The 20649-nt window shown below is 37.7% G+C and overlaps 1 protein-coding gene across 3 annotated transcripts in view; it reads right to left on the bottom strand.

Annotated features, from left to right (window-relative positions):
* The window catches only part of CACUL1 (CDK2 associated cullin domain 1), a 41566-nt gene extending 21978 nt beyond the window's left edge, over nucleotides 1–19588 (bottom strand). For all 3 annotated transcript variants that reach the window (XM_058188064.1, XM_058188065.1, XM_058188062.1), the window contains exons 1-3: nucleotides 19065–19588; nucleotides 15985–16111; nucleotides 14086–14188 (exon numbers count right to left, since the gene is read on the bottom strand). In XM_058188064.1, the coding sequence (XP_058044047.1) occupies nucleotides 14086–14188; nucleotides 15985–16111; nucleotides 19065–19413 (579 nt within the window). In that variant the 5' untranslated portion in view covers nucleotides 19414–19588. The remainder of the gene's footprint in view (nucleotides 1–14085; nucleotides 14189–15984; nucleotides 16112–19064) is intronic.
* Between the last annotated feature and the right edge of the window lie 1061 nt (nucleotides 19589–20649).

Raw genomic sequence — 20649 nt, 5'->3', positions numbered from 1 at the left:
GGTTAAGTTTGAAGATTTAAAGAAAAACCCTAATGTGAAAGATTAAAAATGATTTAAAACAAACACTTTACCATTATAGGTAGTCCTCTAGTTAAATGGCCCCCAACCTTGGACACCAGGGACTGGTTCCATGGAGAAAGGTTTTTCCTTTCATTTTTGGACTGGAGGTTTTGCACGCTTCCTGCATCAGATGGGGTTCACTTGTTTGCGTGGACCAGTTGCTGGCATGTTGCAGATCAATGTCAGTGCATGGACCGGGAGTTGGGACTCCTGCTCTAGTTACAAGTACAATTTGGACCAGAATATTTCTTGCTAAGGAATGTGGTTGTAAAACGTGATGTCATGTGACCATATTGCTTAGCAATGACAACTTAGGCAGTACTGGTTGTTGTTGTAATAACAGATACATAGGTTGTTAAGAAAGAAGTGTAAAGAATCCTAGGTAGAATGTGAGGGACACGCATAGAGTAGGGACCCAGCACAGACCACATACAAGTTGGGGCAGTGGGGTGCTACAGTGACCTGTGAGCTCAAAAAAGTCCAGGGAAAGAGGGTACAGGGTGTGTGCCAGTGTAGAGAGGCTGCAGAAAGGGGTGCGGGTTGGGCACAGGTTTGCTGAACAAATGATCTAACTCAGGTCTATCTGTAATGTTTCTTCAACCCACCAATGCTTCCGCTCCTCTGCAAATGTCAAGGAAGAATCACTTTGATAGTCCATCGTATATTAAGAATATGTATATTATTAATAAGTTCTTTCTTCCTGGTATTCAAAAAGACACTAGCTAGGAAAGAAAAGGAAGGTATCAACAAGAAAAAAAAAAAGGGGGGGGGGACAAAGTCCAGAACTGAAATATTCATCCTTAACCCAATGATGCCTACATGTGCTCATTGTCCACAAATGCAAAGGCTTGGGTGGGAAGTGAATAAAAATAATGGAATGTAATATTTCTGGGAAAGGTTGTTGCCCCTTCCGTCTAGGTTTATGCTATATATATACAGATCCTCTCTGTAAGGAGTGTCAATGCACCCTTTTAGGTGGAGCTTAAGAGTCCCAGTCTAATATGTCTAATACTATGCCCAGTGAAATCCCAGAGCTATAAACAAGACTGAGAAGTAAAAAATATATCTGAGGAGACATTTGCTGTACTATTACAAAGAAAACAACATGGACTTTTGCTTGATATAAAGGAGATGTCATAGTTTTTATTGACTTAATGTTCTTTTTTAAAAATATTAAATAAATGAAGTTTAACACAAAACTATTTAAACTATAACATCTTATTGCATACAAGTATCTGTTTTTCTGCTTTATAGTTGATTATATTTTCTCTTAATAGTAGCTCTGTTTTTGTTTGTCATGTCTTTATTATTCAGTAGCAGAACCTAATAAATACACATGGATTTGTTTTTATTTTCTCACACAGCCATTTATGTGAGTTATTGCTCATAGCTGCAAACAACAGAATAAATATTTTTACTAGCAGACTGATTCCTGTGCTTTAGTAATGTGTGTGTATGTGGGTATATGCATAATGATTATCCTTTAAGAGCTGAATGCAATGAAATTTCATTTTAATGTATGCTGATTAGTGTACATTTAAACTGACAATGATGTTCTATTCTATTCTATTCTATTCTATTCTATTCTATTCTATTCTATTCTATTCTATTCTATTCTATTCTATTCTATTCTATTCCAACACTAGTCTTACCCTTTTGAGCAAAAGTAACTATTAACTACCACAGGACTGCCAAGAGATACTTCTTTTCTATAACATTAAAGGGAACAGCAACAACTCCATCATTGTGGCACATAAGAAGTTAGAATAATGGAGTTTACATGTTCAAATCTCTCAGGCAATTTAGTAGACAGAACAGTTCAAAACTAAACAATTAACATGTCCACCTAGCTCTGGAAGTAAGACATCAAGTCTGAAAGCTCATATAGGGTCTATAGCACTGTTGCATTTCTACTCGGAAGTTATTATCTGAATATAGCTGGTAAACTCATGTAGGACTGTGGCCTTAGAATTACAGACTATGTTACATAATGCATTCAAGGGCTTTTACAACAGAACACGGAAAAGAGATTGCTAGTTTTGCTCTATTTGCAAAGCACTCAGAAAGAACAAAAGCCTTCAATGATCCATAACAAAATGAAATCAAAGTTACCATGCCTAGGTCCCAATTTTATACACTTAATATAGTCAAATATATGCATTTATTCAGCAAACTCGCCTAACACAGACATATATCCCCATTTTTCAACCTAATCTGCTTTGTTTAAAATTCACAGTAACAACACTGATTACAGTAACCTCAAAACATAAGACACAACAATGGCTATAAGTAAATAGCAGACTGTGATTTGGCTAATTATGACAATGTTAATTCTATCATCAAAAAGGAACACAGGGATAATGACAAACGATCCTATTTATTTTGGGAAATCCTTTAATCACCATTTCCGGGTTTGAACCTCCTAAGAAGGTGGTTTCCCCTTGAAAGTTTGGTTTTGGCAGAGGGACGCAAAGCAGAGAAGGAAAATGGAGCATTCACCTCTTTACCTATCTAGACAAATTCCTTGTATGTCCAATCACACTTGGCCAATAAAAAAACGTATATTCTATTCTTCTATTCAATTCTAATAAATTTAAATCAGATCAGGGTCATAATTGAGCTTTATTAGTAATCAGGAACTTAACAAGACTTAACAAGTTAAAATATTTACTTCTGATTAAAATAACTTTGCGTTCATCTAAAACAATCAATCAATTCCTCTTGTAAATGATGGAAAATGGAGAAAAACATGGCAATTTCTTTAATGTTATCCAAATAAATAACAGTATATCAGATTACTCCTTTAATAAAGAAAAGATTTACAAGACTCAAAATAGAAAAGGAAGCAAAAACGTGAGGTAATCGTGTCTGCATTTTCCACAGACAAAATAGTTTATAAGTTTGCATTCCACTACTAATAAATTAAATTTATTAATTTATTAAAAAGTTTCAGATTTTAACACAAATCATAGGTATTCCAAGGGTCTGGTTTTAATCTTTCAACAAATATTGGCTTTTTAAAACAGTTTTGTTCTGAGTGGTCCTGTCTGTTCTAAGTATTCCAATTGAAGTTTTGCATGGCAGTTTTCAATTTGGTTTAAACTTTCATGCTAGCCAGTCAGCAAAGATTGACTGGCTCCACTTATAACTGGCTGACACCGGGTAAGGTGAAATGGGCACGAGGAATATTAGGAAAAAGCAGTTATCGTTAAGCACTTGGCTCAGAGTTAAAGAGCTACAATAAAAATCTATTCTGCTAATGTTTCCAAACAGATACACAACTGCTTGCAGCCATCTGCCCACTTGGCTGGCTAAGTTACTCTTGTTTTTAAAATTTGTCATTGAAAATAGCAAGTGCTATTAAGGCTGCTGAGGTTTAAGTTATAAAGTGAACAGCATGGCTTGTTTTCCTGAACTGTTTACCTGAACTTTTACACTGTGTGTTCTTGTGTCTTGTTAATCTGCAGTTGTATTTAAAGCAGCAAAAACTTTTGCTTTGCCTTATATAAAAATATAGGTAGTCTTCCATTGACTAAAGTTTGCACCTGGCAATCCATTGCTAAGTGACACAGTTGTTAAATGAAATGTTATATGTCCACACTGATTTATAATGTCAATGCTGATTGTGGACTTTAAGTGCAACACTGTGGTCATTAAGCATGATGTCATACAACCACGACCTACAACTTCCCGTCAGCTTCCCCACTGACTTTGCTTGTTGGAAGTTAGCTGCAAAGGTCACAAATGTTGATCATATGATCGTGGGATGCGGTAATTATCATAAAATTCAATTACCAAGGACTTGAATTGCAATTACATGACTGTGGGGACACTATGATGGCTGCAACTTTGAGGACCTGTCGTAAATCTCCTTTTTCAGCAGCTGCTGTAACAAGCGATTAGTAAGCAAGGACCATCTGTACTATTGTGCACTGTACACCTCAATGGTATACAGAGCTTGGGGAAATAGTTATATTTGTTTATATTACTATTATTCATTTGCAGCATTTTTAAAATTACAGAAGAGAGGCAAGTCAGATCATTAATACAGAGTAGTGGTAGTCAACCTGGTCCCTACTGCCCACTAGTGGACGTTCCAGCTTTCATGGTGGGCGGTAGGGGTTTTGTCCGATACTGAAGCACTTTCCTTTTTTTTATTTAATTGACTTTTTAAAAAAATTTCATACCATTATTTAAAAACTTTTCATTAGGTTTTCATAAAATCCCCCATGACAATTTAAATTTCTGAAAATATACTATTTATATCGCCCGCGCATAAGTTTAGTTCACGTTATGGAAGTGAAACTAAATGGCGCTATAGTGCGACCGCAAACAAAACAGCCTCATCCCAGAATAGCTCATGCATCTCCCCCTACACCACCCAGCTGTAACAGACAAGCAGAGCTGGTAGCCAGCGCCCCCCCCAACCCAATCCACGATGTGCGAGAGGCATGCGCAGATGACGATACACTTTATAAATCACCATTACTGTGGAACCGGTGGGCGGTTAGAAAATTTTACTACTAACAGAGATACAAAAGTGGGCGGTAGTATAAAAAGGTTGACTACCCCCCTGATATAGAGAATACACAATATACTGCTTTTTTTATGGACTTGCTTGGATAACTAATGAATAAATAAACAAACAAACAAAAAACAGCAAGCAAGCCACAAGCTAGATGTAGTTTGATCTTGTTTAGTGGTACAATGAGGAAATAATCTGACTATTACTTGCTATTGCTAATCAACTTACAAAAAATAAATCAGTCAAGAAGGTAACTTATTTTTTTTCCAAAAAAAAAGTAGAGCAAACAATGGAACCATTTCAAATTTTGTTTTATTGGGACAGAGCCAACATGTAACATTTCAATAATTGGAACTATTTTGTTCTGAATTTGAAGTAATATAGATATAAATTCCCATTGGTAATAGCACCACTAGCATTGATGATACTACTTATTTGGATAAGCCTGTCCACAAGCAATCACCTCAGAGAGTACTAAGGACTTCACAGTTCAATCCTAACCTATGTATATTCTCTTTTAAAAGTGTCCTAATTTTGGCTCTATGATTAAGAGAAGATTTCCTTGTACTGAATTTGATTTCTGGGGACAGAATATCTATGGATTTGTCCATATTGTTTTGACAACAACATCGAAGTAATTTGCCACTGCCTTCTTCCAAGGTGTCTCTTTTGCTTTCCTATTTAGTCTATTGTCACAGGATTTCCTAGTGCTCTCCTACCCAAATACTAATCAGGATTAACTCTATTAGACCTTTTTGACACCAGCTATGTTTGGTTATGACTTTTATGCTTACATAAAGTAAAAAAAAAAGCTAAAACAAATCAACTAAACTTTGGTGATGAAACTGTAGCTGCCTTATAAAAATTTAATGAGGAGAAGGCTTAAGATCACATTTAACAAATCAAATAACTATATTAATATTGAAATAATTTGTTTTCATTTGACTTTAAAGTCACATTGAAGAAAAATTATTTATTACATACAGTATATTTCAATACTGCCCAGCTCCAAAATTCCTAATTTCATTTTTACTTACAAAAAAGCAAAAAGTACAATTTAGTTATTCTAAAAATAAAAATGAAGAATCCTTCATTTCATTGTCTCTGCATCTGTGAAGATACTTTTCCTGTATGCAAAGGAATAAAAACAATGTAGTATCACTATTACTTAATATACAATATATCAATGAGTATTAATATATTTAACCAGAGGGGCAGTGAGATCCTAAATATTGTATTTAATTCTCTGAAAATGAATAATTATTATGAAATTTCTCTGCAGTACACTTCTCAATTAAAATGAGGAAACAACATCAGAGAAGCCTTTGCAAGTAGTGAACCTTGTCAGAAAATACAAATTGTACCATTTGCCAAGTTAATCATTTAACATTCCAAAATATAGTGCTGAAAATCTCACAATACTTGTATACTTGGTTAGATGTTCACATAAACAGAGAAATATTGACGTTTTCCTTATTATATGGTGTCATAATGGAATTGATTCAGGTTTTTTCCTTTATTTTTCACCTAGCCTTTAGGTGTTACACCTCTGTTTATCGCTCTGCTACTAAAATCTATCCTTCTGGAAACTTCAATCTCAGTTATTACAGAATATATCCAGTTTCTCTTGGCCTTCTTTTATAGAATACATTTCAATATAGATTTTTAGAACCTAATCCATTAAAATCAAAGTAGAGTTCTGAAGGTAGTATCTAATGTACTACCATTCTAATGTATCTAATGTACTATCATTCACCCAGATGGAAACACATAAGAATATTTTATTTGGAAGGAGTCAGCATAGTTTTAACATGAATAAGTCATGCAAAACCAAGCTGATCTCTCTCTCCCTTCCTCCTGCCCCCCTCTCATTTATTTCTGGTAGGTAGCCAATTAGTTGGCCATGAGAATCCAACTGGAATAATATACCATGATTTCAGTAAAGAATTCAACAAACTCTCCTATGGGATCCTAATACAATAGAGAAGATAGCAAAATGTAGCTAGATTATGCTACAACTAGCCAGATACAGAACTGACTAAACAATTACATGTCAATATCACCAGAGAAACAGAAGGAAAAGGTTGGATGACATATCAAAGGCTCAGTTATAGCCCCATAAGCGCTAAGTGCTTAGAGCTCAAAGCATTGTTAGAGAACCCACATACCCTTTTTACAGTCTGGTTTTGTTATTCCCCTCTGGGAGGAGGTTTCGAAGTATTTCTAGTAGGACTACCAGATTCTGTAACAGCTTTGTTCCCTATGCCAACTGTCTGGTAAACTCGTAAGGTTCGTTTTCCTTGCCATGTACATGTATAAATCCGAACTAAACTGTGTTGTTTTTCTGTGTCATATAATATATGTGGGTATATACATAATTTTGTATTTATTTATTTCTTTATTTTGTCATGTTTATGTAGTGCATATTGAAGGTGTGACCATTTGAGAGCTGTATGCCACGAAATTTCATTTTAACATATGTCTATTACTGTACATTCAAAGTGACAATAAAGTTATCATTCTATTCTACTCTACTCTGCTCTATTCTATTTGTGATGACGTGGATGAAGCATGGAAGATATGATAATCAAATCCACAAATAAGACAAAAATGGGAAGGATGGCAAACAGCTGCCCTAGGAAGAAGAAGAACTTAATTATCTCCAGGCTCTCTCCCAGCCCTAATGTTACACGTTTCTTTAACTTCTATATTTAATATGTACACAATTTTGAAAGAAGTCTCAGACACTGCTAACTTTCATTTACAACCAATATAACACGGCATTACTTATGAACTCCTTTACTTTTTATGGCGGCAATTACACAACAGGCTACCATCTACCCTTATATCCTTAATATTTTTTTTGAATGCATACTTCTTCATAACAAATTAGGTCAAATATTTGAATTCCTATATAGATATATCCCAGTTATTCCATGGTACATAAAATAGTAAGGAACGCATAAGCTGTGGTTTATTGTGATATACATAGGCAATGAAGGACAAGAAAGAAACAGACAAAATAAAACATCAGTATAGGACTACGGTATGTTTTAGGGGACTTGTAAATCTACACAGTGATATTTGATTCATAAGAACAGTTTAAAAGTTTGTCTTGTGTTTTTTATTCTTAAAGCTGGATGGTTTAATATTTGGAGGGGGAAATATATCAATTTGCCAGAGAAAGTATTCTGCTGCCACCTGCAGCACAATTGCATAACAGAGAATTTGTATCTCCTAGATTCTGACCCAAGCTATTTCATCAAATGCTGCCTTGATTAAAATTCAAACTATTTAATGGGTACTTTAAACATTTTGAGGCAGTGGGGGGGGGGGAGAAGAGATTTAGGATACTGGAAAAGACAGTCATTGCCTTGTTAGGTGATTACTAGTTAGATTTGTTCTAATGTTATGTAATGGCAATACAATCTATAAAAATAGCTTTTATACATCTCTCACATCTCTCTATTTAAAATAAGAGCTTAAACGTTCCTATAAGGATTCCATATTATATCTCAATAATTCAGGAAGAGCAACCTGTATCCCAAATATGTTCTCCACCGCAGTACTTCAAGATTATACTGTCAACAGCAAAAGTTTGAATTTCAGAAGGTTGTTATTGTTTTAAGATAAGAATAGAAGTGGGGGGGGAGGCATCTGCAAGACAAATCACTCTCATTCTCACTCCTTAAAAGCCTGCTGCCAGCAATAGGCAAAAATCACAGCTTTTCAGACCGTTGGATGGTTTTATAGGTAGGGTAGAGATAGGAGAGTTTGGTTCACAGAAATTTCTCCTTTCATTCCCATACTGACCATATCCACCACCACTTTTCAAATGGTTGGAAAAGTTTTATCCTCCAATTATTAGGGATTCCTGAAAGCTCAAGAGGTTGAATTGTAGACCCTGGCCCCTCAAACCTTATCTGTCACTGCAAAAATCAGGCAAAACTCTTCTCTAGGTCCCAAACTGACACACATCTAAACTGAATCAATTGGTGTACAGCTACAGAGATGGCCTTATAGCAATATTCAAAAATCAAAAATCATTACCTAAACCTAAAGCAAAAATCGGAGGAGTATTAAAGAGAGATCAGGATGACACTTCCCTGACTAACTGGTGTATGAGAGAAAAGAGGGGAGAAGCACAATCAAACTAGCTGACTAGTATAGCCTATCTCAGAGGTCTGCAACCCGCGGCTCTGGAGCTGCATGTGGCTTTTTCATCCCTCTGCTGTGGCTCCCTGTTTCTCAAAATATGTATCACAACCACCAACATGTGACATGTCAAGCTGGCACGTGATTTATTGAGCTTTTTGACCCATCTTTTTTTTTTTAGTTCAAAATGTTTTTGTTGCATGCAGAAATAAAACTCTGTAGCAGTTCATTGATTTCATAAATGCAACACATTATAGTTTTTTTATACATAACATAAAGATAAAAAACGATATCTTCATTTTAGATATCAAAAGGGTTTTGTGGCTCCCAGTGTTTTCTTTTCTGAGGGAAAAGGGTCCAAACGGCTCTTTGGGTGCTTAAGGTTGCCAACCCCTGGCCTATCTCAATAAAGCATAATTCTACTTTTCCTGTGGAGTCTATTTCCTGATCTCGTCTATCTCAAAGGACTGAGAATTGCAGCTACAGATACACGCTGCCCTGACCTGTTTAGGCCTTCTCTCCTTTGTCAGCAGCACCTTACAATAGTTGTGATAATGTAATATAACGAGCAAAATAACTATTCTAATCCCATTTAGATACCACTCAGTATCTAGAACATTTAGTTCCTCCCTTTATATGCCAAATATATGGCATGTGCTTGTAAAATTGAAGCAACAAAATTGCTGGAGAAAAAACTAATTAAAAAAAAAAGGAAAAATCAAAATCAAAATACAAATTTGCAAAGCAGGATCAACTAAAATATCACCCGAATTAATACTTAGCATCCCATTTGTAGTCTTTTTCCACACAATAATTATCCAGCCTGTTCATGAGAGATGAAATACACTTTATACTCTAAAGTAGAAATTTGCAATGAATTCAGACGCATAATAAAAAATGTGGAAACTAACAGCTGTTAAACACTAGCATTAATTATGATACTAATGTCCTCAAACTGAAAAATGATAATATTGCAATGGAAAAGTTATTCTACCTCAGAAGAGTTTATTAACTCTTCAAAAGCAAGCAGTGGAGATCTGCATACAAAAAAATCAATATTTAGTGTTACTGAGTCACTCAGGAAACTCCCCAAAAATCTGATATTAGTCTTTAAAAGTGCACAACACACATACACACAGAGACAATCATGTAAGTTTCCCATTGTTATTTATTATCTGAACATATTTTCTCTGCTTCAAAAAAATATCTTAAAAACAGATTTTTTTTCTAATTATGCAATGATTTTTTTAAGGATTAACCTAATTAGTAATTAAAATGTATGTCCTTATTTTATAAGAAGCATTTTATACATCTTCTTGATTCTTTAATTGGGTTCTCCCTATAAGATCTATGGTTACTAGTGAGTTTGGTTAATAAAATGAAAAACATACTGAATCTTCCAGCATAAAGTTACACATACAAGAATAGCATATTTATCAATAAAGTTGTGGTAAATGGAAATTCATTTCATGAAAGTTGCTTCTTATTTATTTTTATTTTATTTATTTATTTATTTATTCATACTTTTATACCGCCCTATCTCCCTAGGGACTCAGGGCGGTGTACAGCCATATAAAAACAACATAAATATACAAAGTAAAACATTAATCTAAAAAACTTATTAAATAGGCCAAATATTTAAAATAGACATATAAATAATAAAACCCAATTTAAAACCAAATCTAAAATTTAAACAATTAAAATTTAAAAATCTAGTCCAGTCCTGCGCAGATAAATAGATGTGTCTTAAGCTCGCGGCGGAAGGTCCGAAGGTCAGGAAGTTGACGAAGTCCTGGGGGAAGCTCGTTCCAGAGGGTGGGAGCCCCCACAGAAAAGGCCCTTCCCCTGGGCGTCGCCAGTCGGCACTGCCTAGCTGACGGCACCCTGAGGAGTCCCTCCCTGTGAGAGCACACAGGCCGGTGGGAGGCATTCGGAGGCAGCAGACGGTCCTGTAAGTAACCCGGCCCTATGCCATGGAGCACTTTAAAGATCATTACCAAAACCTTGAAGCGCACCCGGAAAACCACAGGCAGCCAGTGCAGTCTGCGCAGGAGAGGTGTTCTTCCCATATACATACACTTTCTCCTATGACAATTTTTCAGAGGATACATGAAAAGAGCCAGTTTGATCCAGTGATGAAGGTATTGATCTAAAAACCAGCAGACTGAATTCTAGTCTCACCTTAGCCATGAAAACTGGCTGGGTGACCTTGGGCTACTTAATTTTTCTAGTCCAACTCACCTCACAAGGTTGTTGATGTAAGGAAAATAGGAAGAGGGCAGAAATATTAGATATGTTCACCGCCTTGCCTTTATTGTTTTTATAAATAATTCAAGATATAAATAAATAAGGGCACAATCAGATATAGTTAGGAGGGAAGAATCTTTCCCTAAAATGCTAGGTTAATCAGGCAATACTTCCAGTAATGTAAGAGTACGGGTAATTTCATTGCTCAATCTCAGAACAACGAAGGAATGCATCCTTATGTTGCCAAATGAATGTAGAACGGTCCAGTTTTCCACAGGGATGATCTTTTATTATTTTTCCTGGAACATACTGATCTGGCAGTTGTTCAGTTCTGGAGGTATATGTGAGAGGGGGACCTAATGTAATGTGATGGACTGTAGTGAAACAGCAGTTTCCCAAGAAAGAGCACATTCCAGAAAGGGGGCCAGACAAGAGACAGCACAGGCCAGAGCTACATAGAAAACAGAGGGGGAGGGGAGGAGGAATAAGGAAAGCGACTCCCTACAATCTCCCAGGGCACAGGATGACAGTAGTTAAGGATTTAGTCTGCAAGATTCTGTCTATTGTGTGTAAGCAAATAAAGAAGGGAACTCTGTCTGAATTTCTCTTCATTGTCCTTAGGCTTAGTTGGACTGTAAGTTTTTCAGGACATGACCAGGCTGAGCTTGAGGGTGGTGGGACCAAATGCATCATGTGTGTCCAATCACACTTGGCCAATAAAATTCTATTCTATTCTATTCTATCATCAATTTTGAGTTGTTCCGCTTTCACAAGAGACCTAAGTCCAGACCCTCTTGAGTTCTGCTGCTCTTATCTAGCGCCAATTTGCCTTGACTGTTAGTAGATCAGATTTTTGTGTGTAGGTAGCATATAATGAACTTGAAGTGCTTTGAACTACACTCTTGTTCCTGGTTATTTGCTACTGACATCAGATATGCTTTATTGGATTATATTAAAAACCTTGTTCTGGAAAACTAACTTTTGCATACTATCAGCAATGTTCTGTTTTGCTGCAGGACGGAAGCTAGTTACCTTAAGAAGTGCATTACCAAGATCCTTGTATTTTCTCCACCAAGTTAAAAGAACAGCTACTAATCAGACCAGAGTTTAAGAACTTTGAAACTACAATTGTATGTGCTTGCAGATCAGCCAAGTAATACACACTTTTAATTGACAATGTAATTAAGTTATAAGAGTGGTAATGAGGTGTTTCTTAAATTACCTATTGCAAAATCACATGCAAAGTATAGACTTAAAGAAGTTTGAGAAAGGGTTATGCTTATTCTCAAGAAAGAGAAGATCTTTATTCTATAGAAACATTCAGCTACAAGAAAAGATGCCAGAGCAGAGGTGGGCTGCTGCCAGTTCAGACTGGTTCGGATTAACCGGTAGTTCTGACCACTGGCTGGACCCACCCACCTGCCCAGGCACTATCCCGTCCTATATATTTCACTCTCTGGCTCACTTGCCCCGCCCATGCAGGCCTGCTGATTTCCGCACCTCACCCGCTCTACTCACCATAGCTGCCTGAGAAGGTGTGCTGCAAGCCGCGCACAGGAAATCGATGTGTTTGAAGCCGCGCACAACCGCATGCTCACATTTTCAGTTCTGCACTAGGTGAACCGGTTATTAAATTATGCGAAGCCCACCTCTTTGCCAGAGGATAACTAGACATTCAGCTCAACAAACCAAGATTGCTTTTAACAATGCTTCTGCCCAGGTTTCTAGCAATTGTAAGCCATTTCAACTGAAATACAATCTAACAGGTCAGTGTATAATCTCAGAATAGCAAGCATCTCCCCAAAAAACTTGAATGTGGCTCCTACCAACCTTCAAAACTTATTTCCATATTATAATTTTTTAAGATGTCAGAAGAAAAATAAGTGCACATTTGGGAATAATCATATTAAAAAGCAATGAGCAAAAGAATTCAAATTTGAACTACTTGCTTCAGCTTTTGGATGTTTTAAATTTGAAGTGTTGTCTAATGCTAGTGGTATTTAATTTTAATAAACATTAGTTCTATATGTTAAAATAAAGTTTAGTTTTCAGTACTTCTTTTTTAAGTTTATCCAAAAGAATATAAATGAAAAAATTTTAAGTAAAAGCAAGGGAAAAGAGCCTATAGTACTTTCTGAAGGACAGGTTTTGGCACATGTCAAAGATGAAGTGTGACTTTTAATCCCAAATAAATTGTATGCTGTGCTGTGTTGTATCTGTTTTAAGGAGGAAGAACCCCCCTCACCTGTAAATGCAACACTAGTGTTTTATTTTAATACAGGAAGTGTAAGTAGAAAGTTACAATATTCAGTTAGCTACACATCTCTTCAGTGAGCTGCCAGCAGTAGCTACAGCATGCCAAAGCAACACACTTTTCCTCAAGCTGAGTAAAATTGAACAGCATATTTTGATAAACCTAACAAAACACAAATGAATGTACAATATAATAAAAAGTTGCTTGAACACTGATAATCGTTCCAACATAAAGTTCTGCAAGAAGATAAAAGGCTAATTTAAGCTAGCTAAAAATAATAGATACATACTGGCACACATCCACTACATGTTTCCCTAGGGACAAAGTGATCAAAATTGGTCACATTCATTTGAGCAATCATTCTAGATTTTGTTCACTGCTATGGCTGATCTCAAAGTACTAAACAGAGTCAAACTTGGTTAGTACTTAAATGGGAGATCACTAAGATGTGTCATAGTAACAGGCTAGTCCAGGAAAGTTAAAGGAGTATCTCAGGAGGCAATTGGCAAATCTAATAATTGCCAAGAAAATTATATGAACATGCCTCTGAAATCATTAGGAATCAGATTCAAACTAGTGGGGATTTTTCTTATCCACACCTATATATATGTTCAGTGGAAATCCACCATGTATATTAATATCATCTTTGGCGTTGTTGATCCCTTTTGAAATACATGAACTCACATGGACAGTAATATCTGAATTCCCTAGAAAAGAATTACTCAAACAGATGTAACTTACAAATCAGGTCGAAAAAGTTCTGCACAGGAAGCAATTATGGTAGCAATAACTTCAACAGATCACTGGCATACTATCACTGGGAAAATGAAATTGTGCAGCTTACCTGCAGCTCCTTTGAGACTCTCTCTAAGTGGTTAGTTATCTTTTTAATTAGGTCACTATACATCTGTTCCGAATGCTGCTGGCACACACATTTATATACACAACTGCAGAAATAAATACAGGAACAATGATAAATTGACAATATTAAGCCTGTAGAAATTTATTTAAATACAGGTAGTGCTCGAGTTACGGCCACAATGGAACCCATAATTTATGTTGCTAAGTGAGTTTGCCCGATTTTACGACGTTTCTTGCCAGAGTTGTTAAAGTTAGTAACACGGTTGTTAAATGAATCTAGATTCCCCACTGACTTTGTCAGTAGGTCGCGAAAGGGGATCACATAACCTTGGGACACTGCAACCGTCATAAATATGAACTAGTTGTCAAGCATCTGAATTTTGATCATGGGACCATGGGGATGCTACAACTCTTGTAAGTGTAAAAAATGGTCATAAGTCACTTTTTCAGTTGTAACTTTGAACGGTCACTAAATGAACTGTTAGAAGTGGAGGGCTACCTGTATATGATTTTAAATATACATTTATAACATGCTAGACCCATTAACTAACAGGTTTGTGGAAGCAGATCTGTATTTGTCACAGAGAATTCCACAAGATCTAAAAGCTCAAGGTTATCTCACATGATTCCATTTTTAAAGTCCGGCAATATCTTATTTCTAAGAAGATTGTTTAATTAACTCATCATATTATTAAGATGTGTTTTAACCAAACATGCCATTTAATTCTGTTATTGAGGCTTTTCTGAAATTTTATAGTTTAAGCATTCATTTATTCATAATAATACAACATTCTAAACATTTCTTTTCAGGGACAGAACAGAATTAAAAGAAGAAACCCTTTTCAATATTTCATTACAAGGCCTGAATTTCAGCTTAGTTAGCCACCTTTTCAGCCCATGAAATCAACAGGACTAGTCACTTATAACTAGGTTAACTTCAATTGTTTTCAATGTGGCTAAAATATTATTAATAGCATCTGAACTTAGCATTTTTGACTATTACATAAGCAGAGAATCAATTCCTTGCATTTAGTATTTCTAAGAATATAACTCTAAACCATTCAACTATGTATTAATATACAGTTCTAGAGGCAAACTCTAGAACAGGACTGTCAAACTCATGGCTCGCAGGCTGGATGAGTCATGCACTGGTTATGCCCACGCCCAGTTTAGCAAAGGGGAAAAAGGTCCCGATACATTACGTGACACCGCTGTGACGATGTGAGTCTGACACCCCTGCTCTAGAACTACATTACACTGTTGCCTTACTTCTATCCCCCAAGTACACCAAATAGAAATAGTTTTGTTTTAAGCACTGGTTTCTATGGCATAAACACCCCATCCCACCTGAATTAAGAATTGATCGAAATGTCATTAAAATCACAGTTTAAAACAGGATCTCTGTCTTGAAGAAGGAAGTACTACAGAGGACAACTCTTTGGTTAGAATCAAAGCACATACATGTATCTTTGCATTATCAGAGAACCTATACAGTCTCCTTTATCGATACATTTTTTCATTTGATTAGTGAAACGCCAGGGTTGTCTTCAGTTGCACAGTTTGAAAACATGAAGTCAATTTCACAAATGTTATTTTACAAAGAAATGCAAACTTTTTCTATTATGTGATTGTGCTTTTCTAACATAGAAGCACGTAAATTCCTGAAAATGAAAGATGTTAACCAAGTACACTTAGTTTCATTCAGTTTAAATAGTCAAAGCCCAATACTTAGAAATCTAATGCCAGAATTACCTTTGTACTTTTAAATATTATACTTGTTTATTAAAAGTTTTCATTAGCACCTTGCAAGCAAATGAATAAATCAAGCTTGAAATAATCTGTTATTGTAGAACCAATATTTTTGTTACTTTTATTTCCTTACCTGTATATTTGTTCATAGGAAATGGGAATATAGTCACCAGGACTCTGAGTTAAAAGCTGATCTATGGCACTGTCCAACTTTGGCCAATATGTGCTCTTATAATCTTCTATTGTTATAACATTCATTACTAGAAGAGAAAGTATACTGTAATTGATAAAAAGAATGCAGTCAGCGTAATTGTCAACAAATACTAAACTTAAATGCAAAGCTCAAACTATATACTTGAGACAAGATTATTTCTACATTATCATAGAATAATACAGGAGCACGGTGGCTCACGTGGTTAGAACCCTGGGTTGGAGATTAGCAAGTATGTGTTCGAGACTTGAGTTCTGCTATGTGGTGTGGCAAGTTTCTGTCATTTGCTCCAGGTCCTTGATGGAGACATGAAACTTGTCATGACAAGCAACAGTGATGTCACCAGCTAATCCTGTCAACCCAGAAGCACCTTAAAAGGTACCTCCGACATTAATGGGATGTGGGTAAAATAATAGGGCTGGAAGGGACATTGGGGTCTTCTAGACCAACCCCCTGACCAAGGCAGGAGTCCTTATTCTACACCAGACAAATGACTGTTCAGTCTTTTCTTGAAAACCTCCAGCATGAAGCACCTACAATTCTGGGAGACAAGCTGTTCTATTGATTAATTGTTCTTGCTATCAAAACTTCTCCTTAGTTCCAGATTGGATCTTCCTCTGACCAATTTCCACACATTGCTTCTTATCCTGCCCTCAGGTGCTTTGGAGAATAAATTGATTCCCTCTCTCTTGTGACAGCCCTCAACATGGCTATCATGTTACCCAAGTCATCTCTTTGTTAGGCTAAATATTCCTAATTCCCTTAGTCAGGTTTAGCCTCCAAACCTCTTATCATCTTTTATGCTCTTTTTTGCACTGCTTCCAGAGCCTCAGCATCTTATTTCTGATTCAAATGGAACATTCATCTATTTTAACTCATATTCCAATTCTATGCCTGAGACAGATTTACATGTTTCTAAACAAGCATACACAAGAGTGTCTGAAATTAAACATAGCTATGTTTTCATTTCATTTCTAAAATGAAAACATAGACGAAATATATACAGATATTTCTTAACAAACTGGTACCTAGACTGTATATTTTCAAAGAGATAAATAGAAATATTAACATATATCTTGTACTGCTAATTGCAAAATGTTTAACTACATATTTCTCTAAGACCCCAAAAGCCCATGAAGACTAATTGCTGCTTAAAGTATCACAGAAAAAAATCAATATTCAAAATCTGTTTTTAAATATTAGGTTTATGAACCATCACCAAATTGTGTTACATATAGCCCTGATCTAGATACAACTCCTAAAGAACACATAAAACAGTAACACAATGTTACAGTACAAAGAATAAGCTTTCAAAATTATAAAATGGGTGTTTTTTAAGTTTGCCTACATTAAAACAGCTGGTTGCCTCTCAATGGGATTAGAAGAAGAAATTCTTCCACCACTAAACATGGACCGCTTGATTGAGCTTCAAAACCAAATCAGTACATTCCACTACTTACTTATGGGCGCTTGTAGACTTCAGGGCAAAATCTACCACCAAATCAATTAGTTCTCTCTACCCTTTGCCAAGCAAAGGAGGAGGACACAGCAAAAAGTAAAATGATGCCCATGGCTGTTCATGAAAGAGAAGAAACTGAATTAGCAAGAGACAACTTGGCTTGCCAAGTCCAGCTAAATGGATGAATCCATTTAGCTGGATGAGTCCAGCTAAAAATGTAAATCTGGAGAAAGGGGGCTTGCTGGTCAGCTGGAAAAAAATGGCAAGAGCCAAACTCTCTTTCTAAATGTCTATGGAAATCCTCAGTCATCCAGGTCATGGTTGCCCCAAAGTTGCTTTTTTCAAGAGGCAACTGGACTTTTCTTTGAAGATGTTTCCCATCCAAGAAGCTTCTTTAGCTGTGAGTGGATGGTGGGGAACGGAAAGATTTATACTCCTTGCAGACAGCTGGTCATTTGCATTCTTTTAGTGGGTCATTAAGGTCACCTGGAGGTTTATCAGTGTCCTCTGGGTCACCTGAGTGGTGCAAATGGGTGTCTTCTTGGTACTGTTGAAAGGACAATGTTGTAGATTGGAGATAGATGATGCTATATCCCTCCCCCTCTATTGAAAGAGGACTGTTTAATTTTGACATAGATGCCCTCTTTGACCTCTCTTTCAAATCAGTGATCCTGTCTGTTGAAGATATGGACTTTGTTGTCTTCAAAAGAGTGGCCTGTGTCTTAAATGCAGATGGGCTGCTGAATCTAGTCCTGATGTGTTTGTTCTCCTATTTTGTGCCACACGTTTATGAAGTGGTTGTTTCGTTTCCCCAATGTACAGATCTGTACATGGCTCACTGCATTGTGCTGCACATACCACATTAATCAGTTTCTGTCTGGGTGTTTTATCCTTGGGCTGGACAAGCTTCTGCCTTAGTGTACTCTTGAGTCTGAAGCGTGCATGTATGTTATGTTGGCTGAAGATCCTCCTGAGCTTGAACAGCCCCCTCTCAACAGCGGGGGAGGCATATGACATCATCTATCTCAGGGGTCTCCAACCTTGGCAACTGAAAGACTTGTGGACTTCAATTCACAGAATTCCTAAGCCACCGAAGCTGTCTGAGGAATTCTGGGAGTTGAAGTCCACAAGTCTTAAAGTTGCCAAGGTTGGAGACGCCTGATCTATCTCCAATCTACAACACAGTCCTTTCAATAGTTCTAAAGCGGCCCCACACCAGTTTGCACTACTCAGGTAACCTCCAGATAAACCTCCAGGTGACCTTAACGACCCTCTAAAAGGATGCAAATGACCATCTGTCTGCAAGGAGTATAAACCCTTCCATTCCCCACCATCCAGAGTTGAAGAAGCTTCTTGGATGAAAAGCGAAAGGTCTTCAAAGAAAAACCATAAAGTCCAGTTGCCTCTTGGGGGAAAAAAAAAAGGACCTTTGGGTCTCTCTTTCTAGTTCACTTTCTCCTCCTTCCTGAGCAACCATGGGCCGCATTTTCATTCCTCCGATCTTGGAGGCAGGGAGAATGGACACCGAAGATGCCTCACTCACAGAACTTAGAGGCCGAAGGGTTGATGTTGAGGTTAATGCTGGCGGCGGCGGCAGCCCCTCCTTTTCCCGGCGCTTCGCAGCCCTTCCCCGGCCCGTTGGCGGCGGCCTCGGACATCATGTGGATCTCAAGCTCCTCCGCTACCCGGTGCCCGCGGGACTCTCCGGGACAAGGCGAAGGAGGCAGCCCGTAGCCTCCGCCTCGCCCTCCGGCCGCAGGATCCCAGTTATTGTGGTTCTGGTCGTCCATGAAGGCCTCGTAGCTGCTGCTGCTGCTACTGATGCTGCCGCCGCCGCCTCCTCCTCCTCCGCCGCCGCCGCCCCCCTCCTCCTCCATGCTCTCTTCCTCCATCCCGACAGGCCTGGAGGGGCCCGCTTTGTCCGGGCAAGGGAGGAGGGGGCGGGAGGGAGCGGAGAGAATGTCACAATCGGCTTCTCCCCATCGCAGAGCCAGAAGCGTCACGTCTCCGGGCTACAAGGAACCCACCGCAGACCGATCCCTCAGTGAACTTCTGCCCGGAAGTGGATCACGGATTCGCGGCCGTAAAGCGAGCCGGGCATAGAGCGTAGGCTTTAAAAAACCAATCCATAATTTACGACGGCGGCTAAATGCGATCGCTCGCCGCCGCAAAGGATTGTGGGGATCGTAGTTGCATAGCCTCCTCTGGCCGGGAGGGATCGCTGGGATCGGAATTCGCGATGGCCTCGTAGTCTTAATTTGTAAATTTGTCTCTCGGAGGTTTCGGTTCCCTCACCGAAAGTACAGTCGCCCCGAGCTTGATTGCTCGTTGCTGTATGCAACTCGCGTCGTTTACTAACTAGATCAGGGGGTCTCCAACCTTGGCAACTTTAAGACTTGTGGACTTCAACTCCCAGAATTCCTCGGCCAGCTTTGCTGACTGAGGGATTCTGGGAGTTGAAGTCCACAAGTCTTAAAGTTGCCAAGGTTAGAGACCCCTGAACTAGATAATGAATAGAATAGAATTTTTTTTATTGGCCAAGTGTGATTGGACACACAAGGAATTTGTCTTGGTGCATATGCTCTCAGTGTACATAAAAGAAAAGATACGTTCATCAAGGTACAACATTTACAACACAATTGATGGTTAATATATCAATATAAATCATAAGGATTGCCAGCAACAAGTTATAGTCATACAGTCATAAGTGGAAAGAGATTGGTGATGGGAACTATGAGAAGATTAATAGTAGTGCAGATTCAGTAAATAGTTTGACAGTGTTGATGGAATTATTTGTTTAGCAGAGTGATGGCCTTTGGGAAAAAACTGTTCTTGTGTCTAGTTGTTCTGGTGTGCAGTGCTCTATAGCGTCGTTTTGAGGGTAGGAGTTGAAACAGTTTATGTCCAGGATGCGAGGGGTCTGTAACTATTTTCACGGCCCTCTTCTTGATTAGTGCAGTATACAGGTCCTCAATGGAAGGCAGGTTGGTAGCAATTATTTTTTCTTCAGTTCTAGTTATCCTCTGAAGTCTGTGTTTTTCTTGTTGGGTTGCAGAACTGAACCAGACAGTTATAGAGCTGCAAATGACAGACTGAATAATTTCTCTGTAGAACTGAATCAGCAGCTC

Source organism: Ahaetulla prasina, chromosome 6, assembly GCF_028640845.1.
Source record: "Ahaetulla prasina isolate Xishuangbanna chromosome 6, ASM2864084v1, whole genome shotgun sequence".
Lineage (NCBI taxonomy): Eukaryota > Metazoa > Chordata > Lepidosauria > Squamata > Colubridae > Ahaetulla > Ahaetulla prasina.
The sequence above is the reverse complement of the archived record's forward strand: the minus strand, read 5'-3'. Positions and strand labels throughout refer to the sequence as shown.